The following is a 14,689-nucleotide window of genomic DNA, read 5'->3' as shown; positions in this document are numbered from 1 at the left end:
TTTCTAGTATAACAAATGTTATATAATGTTACCAATATGAACACCAAGATTCTTATATAACTTATATACTTCTTAAGAGGTTACCTGATTACCTCCCTGAGGTAGTTAGCATCATCATTGTACAAAACTCTTAAGTCACAGTACTAGTTTGAAGTGTCAAATGTTATGCACTACAAAGTAGAGCTGGGCGATAGAACGATAACATATGTATTGCGATATAACTTTTTCTCGATAGAAAAATTAAACTATTGCGATAGACCTTGCCGCTCGTCTCCTCTTAAAAAAAGAAAAAAAAAGAAAAAAAGAACAGCCAATCCAAATTAAGTAGCACAGAGCCGAACCAATCACAGCCGCAGCGTCACGTCACGTGACTTGTTACGTACAGCACAAGCGCCAAGCCGCACATGTGTATTTGTTTGGGAAGCAGCCACCCACCGTACCGCCCGGGTAATGGAGGAAATGAGTGTGCCGACTAGAAAAGTCAACCGAGCGTGACCGAAGGTTACCGAAGAGAAAACAGATGATGGTTCCAATGCCGGAGAGATTGTCGAACGGAAGAGCCATAGAAGTTCCGTAGTGTGAAGGTATTTCGGCTATTTCAACTCTGACAAAAAACAGAGTAGCGTTCACTGTAAATTGTGCCGAAAGCAAGTCTGGAAATACAATAGACTGGTGCATGCGCTACGTCCACACGTACAGGTATTTTTGAAAACGCAGATTTTTCTATGCATTTGCACCTTTTGTCCACATGTAAACGGCGTTTTTGGTCACTGAAAACGGAGATTTTTAAAAACTCCGGCCAGGGTGGATATTTTTGAAAACTCCGTTTTTGCATTTACGTGTGGACTAGAAAAACTGAGAAAACACAGCGTCAAAGGTGTGTGCATTTTTTTACGTCACGCTGTGTGCCACGTTATTGTTTCGGTGAAATGAATTTCTACAATACTGTTACTGTTAATTCTACTCTCTGCAGTGTTTAAATGCTTACATATACACAAAGTTACTATCCGTCCACACATACGACTCGGTTCTGCTTCTATGCCCCAGCTTTGTTTACTTTTTCCCACCGAGGCTTCTAGACTTCTGATTGGCCAACATTTCTGCACGGTTAGGAATCTAGCTCCACCTGCTGCTTTGGCATGTTCATAGCAGCGTTTTCCTTCATTTCTGCCTTTATGTGTGGACGGGATTATTTTTTAAAACGAAAACGGAAAATCTCCGTTTTCAAAAATACCCGTGTACGTGTGGACGTAGCCTCAGTCTCTGACTGGAAGCGCTAATTCGTCATTCGGCTTTTGTCAGACTAAAGTAACTGTTAAAACTGTTTGAAAAGCTAAGCTATACGACAAGGAGAGATTGAGAATTTCCTTTTAGTTCTCAGTTTATTTGATATTGACAAAAGTTAGTCAGTTTTGTCTGTTCTTCTGTAAAACAAACTAAGATTTATTTTTAGAATTATTATTTTGTTTCTAAGTGGAATTGACAATTTAGTCTGTTTCGTTTGTTCTATTTTGAAACTTAAACGCTTTAGCGGCTGCCTTTTGTGTAGTTTGCAATATTTGCCTTTATTTATCTGAAAAAGTCTCATGTTCCTTAAGTACATCTACCCTGTTGAACTTATTATGGGAAATAAATATTTAAATAAAAACAAGCTGCTGATTATTTAAAATTTTACTTGTGAGCAACGGCACATTTAAATCTTACAAATATAGTTATTTGGCTTATATCGTGATATATATCGTTATCGCCTGAAATGAAAAAAACATATCGTGATATGAAAAAATCTTATATCGCCCAGCTCTACTACAAAGTCAGGAAAGTAGTGTCAAAAAGTCATTAGCTATCTGGATTTATAGTCACACTCATTAATTTATTAATGTACAATGTAGAAAAGCACTACAGATGTCACACTACCCTAGAGGGCACTTGTACTGAATGATTTGGGTCAGTGAGTGTGTGAGATGACTTATTTGATGCCAATATTTAAAAGTTGTAACTTTAGTAAAAACTTAACTGAAAACATGCAAATCACTACTTATTATATGTACTGTACATTTATTTCAACCCATTTTAATGAATGTTTAATATTTAACATTTTTCAGCTTCACCTCCTGCTAAAAGTTCTACACTAGCAGCTGGACCATCCTCTGCTGACAGTGTCAATGCTGGATCAGTCCCAGACCCAGAGGCTCTAAACGAGGAATTTATTCTTCAGGCACAACAATAAAACAGGCATCTGTAACCAGAACAGTTACAGATGCCTGTTGCCACCAAGGTGTTACTGCGCCAAGACCAAATCCTCCTCTACCCTGTTGGACGTGACCACATCACAGTGCCGAAGAGCGGATTTCGCCTGTAGCACAGATGTGGCTGTGGTCCACCTCCTCCCCGTTGCTAGGGTGGGAGCAGTGCCTCTCACTATGGGGTCCCGGGAGCCCGTGAGTGACATCTCAAGCCTTACTTTTGCACATTTAATCTCCTCAACCAGGCTAGGGATAGGCAATGACAGTATCCCGTCGCTGTAGAGTCCAACGCTGCTGAGGCATTTGGGAAGTCCGAGCCACTTCTTAATGTAGGAGCTCACTAGCCTCTCTAGTTGATTGGCATGATTGAGTGAGACCTCGTACATTGTCAGCGGCCACAGTAGTCTGGGTAATAACCCAAACTGGAAGCACCAGAGCTTCAGTTTCCCTGGGAGTGCAGTGTTGTTAATCTGCTTGAGGTCATCAGCCAAGATCTGCCTTAGTTGTTCTAGTTGCCACGTATCATTGAGGTCTGCATTATACCACCATCCCAGGCTCTTTATGGGCTTCTCTAAGACTGCTGGAATTGGTTCTCCACTGATATAGAATTGCTAGGCTGTCAGTTTTCCTTTTATGATGGAGATACTGCAAGATTTACTTGGCTTAAACTCCATTTTTGCCCATTCTATGTTTTCCTGGAGCTTCTGTAGCAATCGCCTAGTACATGGTTTTGTTGTTGTAATGATGGTCATGTCATCGATGTAGGCCCTAATGGGTAGAAGACGAAGGCCACTCTTGAGTCTCTCACATCCCACTACCCACTGGGATACCTGCATAACCAACTCCATTGCCATGATAAATGCCAGAGGGGAAATTGTGCAGTCTGCCATAACTCCAATTTCCAGGTGCTGCCAAGGAAATTGGAGTTATTAGTTATTATTAGTTATTAGTGATGTGTGAATGATGAGCAATACCTTTGTAGAAAGGCAATTTATAAAGTTCGTCCATTTACTAGTATAAAGGGCAGATCTGCCAGATGCAATGTGGTACGTGCTGACCAACCCACTCAATATGCTGTCTACGTCTGAATATAGGTTTGAAACCTTATACCTTAAATTCCCCACCCCAAATAAAAAATAAAACTTCGTTTACGCCCATGGAGCTTAACCTAAACCTAAATCCTTGACTTTAATCCCACGATTTTTAACAGCTTCTGAGCTTTCTTAATATTATTATACATTTTAGTGGGGAACGCTGCCTTGTTTATTGTTGTGTCATGGAGCCTTATGCAAACTGCAAGAAAACAGAGGCAACTGTTGCTACTTTTTTTCCATCTTGTTCTGTGTGTGTAAGGTTCTTCAATGAAAATAGCTGCAGAGTAACTTGAAAGCTCTACTTTGGAGCTTGGAAGCCTGACACCGGACCAGCATGGAACAATGGAACTGTGAGAAGAGCTTGATGATTGGACTTTTCAACAACCCCAATCATGGTGCAAAGAAAGAACACAGATGTCATGAACAGCATGGAGTAGAGTGAGTGTTTAAAAAAACAAACACAAAAACAACACAAAAACAAAACATGTGATCACCTTTGGTAAGCCTGCTTAAATTCTCATATTCATGGGATGCAACAGCGTTATAAGAGTTTCTGAAATTAAGATTTCCATATCCTTTGGCCATGGTACTCAGAAGTTTACATTAGTTTGGACAATCTAGGACTGGAAAAATGAGTAAGACAAACACCTAGACCAGTAGTTTTCCCTGTCCTTCTCCACAGAATTTGTATATCTAATCCTAACCTGGAGATTCTACTGACTAAACCAAATCCCAGCGTTATTCCACTTTTGACAACTAGGGTATTCAAAGCACAGGGAATAAATCAGGATTGGACCCTAAATTTAGCTGATTTTAATGAATGTAAATTAAAATGTAGTGCTTGTGTTGCCATCTTAGGTTATCCTGGTGACTGTGCAGTTAGCTATATGGGAGTAGGGAGCAGACATGATTAATGGGGAGTCACGGATTACACTACACTTGTGGTTGGCTTTCTATTTGATTTATTCAAAGCAGTTAAGACAATATAAAGTCAAACTATAAAATCATTTACAATCACATCAAACAAAGTTCCAGGATTCAGTGCCATATGATATATTTTTTTCCTCTACATACACTGTATAAAAAAAGATGGCGATGGAGGAAACCACCAAGACATTAAGTATTATTTCCGAGAAGCGTGGTGTGTTGAAACTTAGCTGTTTTGAAAACAGATGCAACAAATGAGGGGTGGAGCCCATTGAGGGAACTGAGGGATGCTCCTATGGTAGTGACAAGCCAACTACACGGCTAACACCAAATACTAATATGGTCATTTGATTCTAACACCAGGCTATAAGGCACATCCTGTACAAGTGTGATGGATTCTGATGTGCTACAAACACACGATTCACTACAAGTTATGCCCCAAAACAATTCCAGCCTTATCTTGAAGTCTTGGCATCTCTTCAAAGAAAGGTCTTAAACCAGTGTTTTGTTGGCTGTGAGCTGTAGAAAGACATTAATTTCTGTTCAGGACTGAGGTTTGATATGACAGGATCATTCCAACAAAAAAAAACACAGTGATGCATAATTACATGGTAATTAAATACTATAACCCATTTCTGTCAATACATCGCCCAAAATTTTACACACAACATTATTATGCTTGAAGCTATCGGCTGTAAAGTACTAATCAAGTCCATAAATGAATCAGGACATTCAGCATAGTGTAAATCATGATTTAAAGTTAATTCATCACTCAGCCACCAAAGCAAAGTTATCAAACTGGGCCAGTTCAAATGAGCGTGTTCCTATGGCAGCCCAGCCAGCCTTTGGGGTCAGTATCACAGCATTCTTCCACAGAGGGTATCCATTCAGTGACCCTGATGCATACTGTCCCTACAGTAAAGAGAAAAACATCTTTACATTTTCAAATCCGTGCAAAAAGATAGACTTTTCATAGGTTAATTCGTAAATTAATGTGGCTGTGACAAGACAGGCATATTGCTGAAATGTTCAGTTACAGTGTGTCAACACAATAACCTACACCAGAAAGGACTGTTCCTGCACAGCTACCAGCAAGCAGGACTGATTACTGCCCCAGTTAACTGTGTCGTCAAGGTTATAATCCTTCACTTTTATTTTGTCTTCATATATGATCACAAACTGTTTACCTTGCCTTTTTTCAGAACAACCTCAAGTGTGACGTCTGTTATTTCTTGATTTTGACATACTGTATTAACACACCTACAAATCTACAAATCACCTAAAAAACAAACAAACCTCCATATAAAATCCAAGTAGGAAAAAGGCAGATTTTTTGCTCTGTCTTGCTAATACATCATCTTAAATCTCTCATGTGATTTAGATGCTGACTCAAAATACTATTGATAATGAGAGTAGCTAATCTGAGTTGATCTAATCTCCACGTCCTAACATGGTTTATTGGATTACAAACTCCTTTAATCATCATAACAGTGGAAGAAGTGAGAGTATAAAGAAACATTAGAAATAGTAAAAAGTGTCTACTTACTTTTACAGTGAGTGACAAGGTGTACCAGCTATGTACCTCAGTACCAGACTGTCCCTCTGCAAGTACAGTCTCGCCAACTGTTGACAAAAGAACAGTGATGAGAGGCACAGAAACAACAAACTGTCCAACTATGGAAATTATGGAGAAACTGTCTACGAAATAAAAGACTATAAGTGATGATTTTGGTTTTCAGTTTGGAGTTAAGTGTGATGAACCAATTCAATTCTATTTTATTTATACAGTGCCAAATCTTAACAGCAGTGGCCTCAAGTTTCTTTGTCAGTACTGTCAGTACTCTTGCTGCAGGATTTTGGATCATCTGAAGGCTTTTCGGGGAGTTTTTAGGACATCCTGATAATAATGAATTACAGTATAGTATGCCTTCTAATGACACTTCCTAAAGAAAGCAGGCATAATGTACATACAATTAGCCTAAGCATAGAGCCCTGTGGAACTCCATAATTAACCTTACTGTATGAAGACGACGACTCCTTAACAGGAAAAATTGGAGTCTACAGGGAGTGCAGAATTATTAGGCAAATGAGTATTTTGTCCACATCATCCTCTTCATGCATGTTGTCTTACTCCAAGCTGTATAGGCTCGAAAGCCTGCTACCAATTAAGCATATTAGGTGATGTGCATCTCTGTAATGAGAAGGGGTGTGGTCTAATGACATCAACACCCTATATCAGGTGTGCATAATTATTAGGCAACGTCCTTTCCTTTGGCAAAATGGGTCAAAAGAAGGACTTGACAGGCTCAGAAAAGTCAAAAATAGTGAGATATCTTGCAGAGGGATGCAGCAGTCTCAAAATTGCAAAGCTTCTGAAGCGTGATCATTGAACAATCAAGCGTTTCATTCAAAATAGTCACCAGGGTCGCAAGAAGCGTGTGGAAAAACCAAGGCGCAAAATAACTGCCCATGAACTGAGAAAAGTCAAGCGCGCAGCTGCCAAGATGCCACTTGCCACCAGTTTGGCCATATTTCAGAGCTGCAACATCACTGGAGTGCCCAAAAGCACAAGGTGTGCAATACTCAGAGACATGGCCAAGGTAAGAAAGGCTGAAAGACGACCACCACTGAACAAGACACACAAGCTGAAACGTCAAGACTGGGCCAAGAAATATCTCAAGACTGGTTTTTCTAAGGTTTTATAGACTGATGAAATGAGAGTGAGTCTTGATGGGCCAGATGGATGGGCCCGTGGCTGGATTGGTAAAGGGCAGAGAGCTCCAGCAAGACGCCAGCAAGGTGGAGGTGGAGTACTGGTTTGGGCTGGTATCATCAAAGATGAGCTTGTGGGGCCTTTTCGGGTTAAGGATGGAGTCGAGCTCAACTCCCAGTCCTACTGCCAGTTTCTGGAAGACACCTTCTTCAAGCAGTGGTACAGGAAGAAGTCTGCATCCTTCAAGAAAAACATGATTTTCATGCAGGACAATGCTCCATCACACGCATCCAAGTACTCCACAGCGTGGCTGGCAAGAAAGGGTATAAAAGAAGAAAAACTAATGACATGGCCTCCTTGTTCACCTGATCTGAACCCCATTGAGAACCTGTGGTCCATCATCAAATGTGAGATTTACGAGGGAAAACAGTACACCTCTCTGAACAGTGTCTGGGAGGCTGTGGTTGCTGCTGCACGCAATGTTGATGGTGAACAGATCAAAACACTGACAGAATCCATGGATGGCAGGCTTTTGAGTGTCCTTGCAAAGAAAGGTGGCTATATTGGTCGCTGATTTGTTTTTGTTTTGTTTTTGAATGTCAGAAATGTATATTTGTGAATGTGGAGATGTTATATTGGTTTCACTGGTAAAAAGAAATAATTGAAATAGGTATATATTTGTTTTTTGTTAAGTTGCCTAATAATTATGCACAGTAATCGTCACCTGCACACACAGATATCCCCCTGAAATAGCTAAAAATAAAAACAAACTAAAAACTACTTCCAAAAACATTCAGCTTTGATATTAATGAGTTTTTTGGGTTCATTGAGAACATGGTTGTTGTTCAAAAATAAAATTATTCCTCAAAAATACAACTTGCCTAATAATTCTGCACTCCCTGTATTAGATGAATGTAATTCAAACCACTGCAGTGCAGTCAGCCATGGAGCTACTCCAGCGCTCGATTAATAAACAGCTAACAACGCACCCGGACTGCGCTGTGACCATGGCAGGAGATTTTAACCATGCAAACCTGAAATCTGTCCTGCCTGGATTCTTTAAAAACTTGAGCTTCCCAACAAGCAAAAACAACACACTTGACCAGGTCTACACCAACATCCCAGATGCTTACAAAGCCACCCCACTGCCTCATCTTGGACTCTCAGACCATCTCTCTCTGTCCCTGATCCCTCCCTTTAAACCTCTAATTCAAAGACAAAAACCATCTGTAAAAACAGTACGAGAGTAGACCATGGAAGCCACCACGGCCCTACAAAACTGTTTTGATAACATGAATTGGAGTGCATTTGCAGAAGGATCAGACTTGGGGGGCCACACATCTGCTGTACTCTCATTCATCAACTTCTGTAGCGAGAGTGTAACAACAACAAAGACTGTTAAAGTGTTCCCGAACCAGAAGCCATGGCTCAACAGTGAGGTGCGAGCCCTACTAAGAGCATGGGACAGTGCCTTCAAATCAGGAGACCAACAAAGAGGCACGCCAATCTCTGCTTAAACGCATAAAAGAAGCCAAGCGGAAATACAAACAGTGCATCAAGGAACACTTTAACACAAACAATTCCAGAAACATGTGGCAGGGGATCAAGACACTCACTGGCTACAAGGACAGTCGCACACAAACTCCCCGGACATCACCTTACCTGACACCCTAAACCAGTTTTTTGCCCGCTTTGACCAACAAAACAGGGACACCAACACCCATCCTGCTGTTTCAGAGAGGGACGACATGCTTTAACTGCTCTAATAGAATATTATGGGCAATAGTGATGTGTCGTTCGCGAACGAAATGGCTCTTAGAGTCGACTCTTTGAAGTGAACGACGCGAGCCGGCTCCTTATCGCGAGCCGTGGGGTTGTTTTTCTTTCTCTCACCCTCTCTCTCTCTCGCACCTTTTTTCCGCTTCACTCCGCATGCGAGGCTTGTACTTTGTGCTGGGAAGAGGGGGGAGGGGCGGTAGTTACACTTGCAGTAGCACAGGAACAGAGCGGGAGAGAAAGAGAGCCAGGGACAATAACGTCACATTAGAAAGGTATCCACAACTATTTTCAGTTGCGGATGATAACGGATTCAGAAAGCTTATTCATGCAGGCCCATATGACAGAATATGCAAGCTCTTTTTGTTTTTATATTTTAATTTATATTTAATTGTGTTGTGGTTTGCAGTGTTTTGTGTTGTTTCACTTTAAAATTGTTTAAAAGGAAAAAGCTGAAAATTTAAATTGTTAAAAGTTTAAAATGTAAATAGTTGGTTTTTGTATTATATGATTTCAAAGGAGCTTGCAAAGAAAAGCGTCTGGACTTCTTTAAGTTGCTTGAAGACGTTTCACCTCTCATCCGAGAAGCTTCTTCAGTTCTAAGGTCAAATGGTGGAGAGTCCCAGATATAAACCTAGTGGGAGTAACCCCCCACAGAGGGACAAAAGGACCCCCTGATGATCCTCTATTCGCCTGAGCCAAGGTGTGAAACTGGGTGTGGGTCCCAATCAGCCAGAGTTTCGGGTGAGTTCATTGTGAAACCTGGCCCCACCTTATCATGCGAATTCCTGAGGTCAGATGGCCCAGGATGTGAGTGGGCGTTAAGGCGTCTGGGAAGGGATCTCAAAACTGGATTATAGATGGCAGAGAGTTGGTGTCGTAAACCCCCGCCTTTGTTCAAAGATGGTCGCTCACAGTGGACATAGATGGCTTCTTTCACTCCTCTTTCAAACCATCTGTCCTCTCTGTCCAAAATGTGAACATTGGCATCCTCGAAAGAGTGTCCTTTATCCTTAAGATGCAGAGGGACTGCTGAGTCTTGTCCTGTGGAGGTGGCTCTTCTGTGTTGTGCCATGCGCTTGTGAAGTGGCTGTTTGGTCTCTCCAATGTAGAGGTCTGAGCATTCCTCGCTGCACTGTACAGCATACACCACATTGTTAAGTTTGTGTTTTGGCGTTTTGTCTCCACCATTTGACCTTAGAACTGAAGAAGCTTCTCGGATGAGAGGTGAAACGTCTTCAAGCAACTTAAAGAAGTCCAGACGCTTTTCTTTGCAAGCTCCTTTGACTACGATGACCTGGATGACTGAGAACCTTCACAGACATATTACAGTGGGGCAAAAAAGTATTTAGTCAGCCACCGATTGTGCAAGTTCCCCCACCTAAAATGATGACAGAGGTCAGTAATTTGCACCAGAGGTACACTTCAACTGTGAGAGACAGAATGTGAAAAAAAAAAATCCATGAATTCACATGGTAGGATTTGTAAAGAATTTATTCGTAAATTAGGGTGGAAAATAAGTATTTGGTCACCTCAAACAAGGAAAATCTCTGGCTCTCACAGACCTGTAACGTCGTCTGTAAGAAGCTTTTCTGTCCCCCACTCGTTACCTGTATGAATGGCACCTGTTTGAACTCATCATCTGTATAAAAGACACCTGTCCACAGCCTCAAACAGTCAGACTCCAAACTTCGCCATGGCCAAGACCAAAGAGCTTTCGAAGGACACCAGGAAAAGTATTGTAGACCTGCACCAGACTGGGAAGAGTGAATAGGCAAGCAGCTTGGTGTGAAAAAAATCAACTGCGGGAGCAATCATCAGAAAATGGAAGACATACAAGACCACTGATAATCTCCCTCGATCTGGGGCTCCACGCAAGATCTCATCCCGTGGGGTCAAAATGATCATGAGAACGGTGAGCAAAGATCCCAGAACCACACGGGGGGACCTGGTGAATGACCTGCAGAGAGCTGGGACCAAAGTAACAAAGGTCACCATCAGTAACACACTACAACGGCAGGGAATCAAATCCCGCAGTGCCAGACGTGTACCGCTGCTGAAGCCAGTGCATGTCCAGGCCCGTCTGAAGTTTGCCAGAGAGCACATGGATGATACAGCAGAGGATTGGGAGAATGTCATGTGGTCAGATGAAACCAAAGTAGAACTTTTTTTGGTATAAACTCAACTCGTCGTGTTTGGAGGAAGAAGAATACTGAGTTGCATCCCAAGAACACCATACCTACTGTGAAGCATGGGGGTGGAAACATCATGCTATGGGGCTGTTTTTCTGCCAAGGGGACAGGACGACTGATCCGTGTTAAGGACAGAATGAATGGGGCCATGTATCGTGAGATTTTGAGCCAAAACCTCCTTCCATCAGTGAGAACTTTGAAGATGAAACGAGGCTGGGTCTTCCAACATGACAATGATCCAAAACACACCGCCCAGGCAACAAAGGAGTGGCTCTGTAAAAAGAAGCATTTGAAAGTCCTGGAGTGGCCTAGCCAGTCTCCAGACCTCAACCCCATAGAAAATCTGTGGCGGGAGTTGAAAGTCCGTGTTGCTCGGCGACAGCCCCAAAACATCACTGCTCTCGAGAAGATCTGCATGGAGGAATGGGCCAAAATACCAGCTACTGTGTGTGCAAACCTGGTAAAGACCTATAGTAAACGTTTGACCTCTGTTATTGCCGACAAAGGTTATGTTACAAAGTATTGAGTTGTATTTTTCTTATTGACCAAATACTTATTTTCCACCCTGATTTACGAATAAATTCTTTACAAATCCTACCATGTGGATTCATGGATTTTTTTTTCACATTCTGTCTCTCACAGTTGAAGTGTACCTCTGGTGCAAATTACTGACCTCTGTCATCATTTTAGGTGGGGGAACTTGCACAATCGGTGGCTGACTAAATACTTTTTTGCCCCACTGTATATGATTTATTTATTACATTTTATGTGGAGTGAATAAATAAAGTATATTTATGGTGGCCCTTAGAGACAAAGCACGTACAAACTCCAAAACATGTAAAAATTCCAAAACACATAAAAACCCAGAAGCATGTACAAACTCAGAATCACGTACAAACTCCAAAACACGTAAAAACCCAGAAGCATGTACAAATTCTGAAGCACATACAAAAGACAACAGAAGTGCTCCAGGATGCTAGGGCGCAGTGTTGAGCTTTTGTTACCTAGTGGCTACACAAGCCAGGAAGTATCAACAATCGGATTTGGTGTGTGGTAGTAAGTCAAGTCAAGTCAAGTTGGCTTTATTGTCACTTCAACCATATACAGTTAGTACACAGTGAAGCGAAACAACGTTCCTCCAGGACCAAGGTGCTACATGCAACATAAATTTACAACATAAATTAACAGAAAACACTAAACTAGCTAACTAAGAGGCCTAGTTAGCTGGCTAGCAGAGACAAGACAGACTGACCTAACATAGACTAACAAAGACTTCACGCCCCAAGGACCTCAACAGCTACAGGCCGGTGGCTCTGACATCCCACCTGATGAAGACCCTGGAGCGGTTGGTCCTGGCTCAGCTTCGGCGCCTAACAAGCTCATCACTGGACCCACTTCAGTTTGCCTACCAGCCTGGCATTGGAGCGGATGATGCCGTCATTCACCTCCTACATCGTTCCCTCGCTCACCTGGAGACCGCTGGAAGCACTGTGAGAATCATGTTCTTTGATTTCTCCAGTGCCTTCAACACTATTCTTCCCTCGGTTCTGAAGGACAAGCTGGAGAACTCTGGAGTGGACCATCACCTCACTACCTGGATTTTGGACTACCTCACCGACCGACCACAGTATGTGAGGACTCAGGGCTGTGTGCCGGACAGGGTCGTCTGCAGTACGGGGGCCCCACAGGGAATGGTTCTGGCGCCGTTCCTCTTCACCATCTACACTGCAGACTTCTCCCACAATTCCACCCAGTGCTTCCTGCAGAAGTTCTCTGATGACTCTGCAATAGTCGGCCTCATCACTGATGGGGACGACAAGGAGTACAGAGGACTGACTCAAGACTTTGTGGACTGGTGCCAGCTGAACTACCTCCAGATCAACGCCAGTAAAACCAAGGAGCTGGTGGTAGACTTCCGCAGGCACAAGCATTCTCCACTGCAACCACTGAACATCCAGGGTATGGACATTGAGGCTGTGGACAGCTACAGGTACCTTGGTGTTCATCTGAACAACAGACTGGACTGGACTCATAACTCAGACGCCCTCTACAGGAAAGGGCAGAGCAGGTTGTACCTGCTGCGGAGACTCAGGTCGTTTGGGGTGGAGGGCCCACTCCTGAAGACCTATGACTCTGTGGTGGCTTCTGCTATCTTTTATGGTGTGGTCTGCTGGGGCGGCAGCATCTCTGCTGGGGACAGGAAGAGACTGAACAGGGTGATCCGAAGGGCCAGCTCTGTTCTAGGATGCCCTCTGGACCCAGTGGAGGTGGTGAGTGACAGGAGAATGGCGGCTAAGCTGTCATCCCTGTTGGACAACGTCTCCCACCCCATGCAGCAGACTGTGACAGCACTGAGCAGCTCCTTCAGTGGGAGACTGCGGCACCCACGGTGTGGGACGGAGAGATTTCGCAGGTCTTTCCTCCCCACTGCTGTCAGACTCCACAACAAAGACTTTAACTGAACAAACACACACATCCACACATGTGCAATAACACTAAGTGCAATAATCTTTTCTGGCATCGTTGTATTTTTACTCAGTTGTATATAGCATTCGTATTCTATTTTTATCTTATTGTATATTTTTATTCTATTTTATTCTACTGTATATAGTATATTATTTTATTCTATTCTGTACAGCTGTGTACTGTATTTATTCTTATTGTATTCTAATTTTTGCGTCATAACTTTTGCACTGTCCACTTCCTGCTGTGACAAAACAAATTTCCCACGTGTGGGACTAATAAAGGTTATCTTATCTTATCTTATCTTAAATTACAACATAAATTAACAAAAACTAACTATCTAACTATCTAAGGAAGACTTTTTTTTTCTTGTTAACAGACAGCAGACAACAAAGTGCACGTGTAAATGTGCAAACAAGAGCAGCAAAGTGACAGTGTGACAAAAAAACACAACGTAACATAATAATAAGGTTTTGTGATGATGAGTTGAGGTAGAGGAGGAACAGTAAACATTCCTTAGTGTAGCAGCAAAAATTAGGAAGTAAAGAAGTTAGTGCAAAAAGTCCAGTAATAATATTGTGCAAAAGAGCATTTACAGGTTGGTGTGTACGATAGTTTGGTGGTGTAGGTCAGTGTGTTTGCACTTGTGTTGATTAGTCAGGGCAGTCTCAATGTTTTGAGGTAGTTGAGTTAAGCTGAGTGATAATGTGTGTGTGTGTGTGTGTGTGTGTGTGTGTGTGTGTGTGTGTGTGTGTGTGTGTGTGTGTGTTTATCAGTCCAGTCCCTTTTTGCTGAGGAGACGGATGGCTTGTGGAAAAAAGCTGTTGCACAGTCTGGATGTGTGTGCCCGAATGCTTCGGTACCTTTTTCCAGATGGCAGGAGTGTGAAGAGTGTGTGAGAGGGGTGTGTCCGATCAGCCACAATGCTGGTGCCTTTGCGAATGCAGCGTGTGGTGTAGATGTCCTCAATAGAGGGGAGAGAGACCCCGATGATCTTCTCTGCTGTTCCCACTATCCGCTGTAGGGTCTTGCAGTTCGATATGGCACAGTTCCCAAACCAGACAGTGATGCAGCCGCTCAGGATGCTCTCGATAGTTCCTCTATAGAAGGTGGTCAGGATCGGTGGTGGAAGCCGAGCCTTTCTCAGTCTTCTCAGAAAGAAGAGACGCTGTTGGGCTTTCTTGTGCAGGGAGCTGGTGTTGAGGGACCAGCCAAGGTCCTTCTCCATGTGGACGCCCAGGAATTTGGTGCTGTCGACGATCTCCACAGAGGAGCCGTTGA

The 14,689-nt window shown here is 42.7% G+C and overlaps 1 protein-coding gene across 2 annotated transcripts in view; it reads right to left on the bottom strand.

The window, feature by feature from the left end:
• Positions 1-4,268: 4,268 nt before the first annotated feature.
• Positions 4,269-14,689, bottom strand: part of galcb (galactosylceramidase b) — a 48,425-nt gene continuing 38,004 nt past the window's right edge. For both annotated transcript variants that reach the window (XM_085392431.1, XM_085392430.1), the window contains exons 16-17: positions 5,811-5,887; positions 4,269-5,176 (exon numbers count right to left, since the gene is read on the bottom strand). In XM_085392431.1, coding sequence (XP_085248557.1) covers positions 5,033-5,176; positions 5,811-5,887 — 221 coding nt within the window. In that variant the 3' untranslated portion in view covers positions 4,269-5,032. The remainder of the gene's footprint in view (positions 5,177-5,810; positions 5,888-14,689) is intronic.

Source organism: Rhamphochromis longiceps, linkage group LG19 (genome assembly GCF_057381845.1).
Source record: "Rhamphochromis longiceps isolate RC_006_pf linkage group LG19, R_longiceps_female_GT1.1, whole genome shotgun sequence".
Lineage (NCBI taxonomy): Eukaryota > Metazoa > Chordata > Actinopteri > Cichliformes > Cichlidae > Rhamphochromis > Rhamphochromis longiceps.
This window is presented reverse-complemented; position numbering and strand designations above follow the sequence as displayed.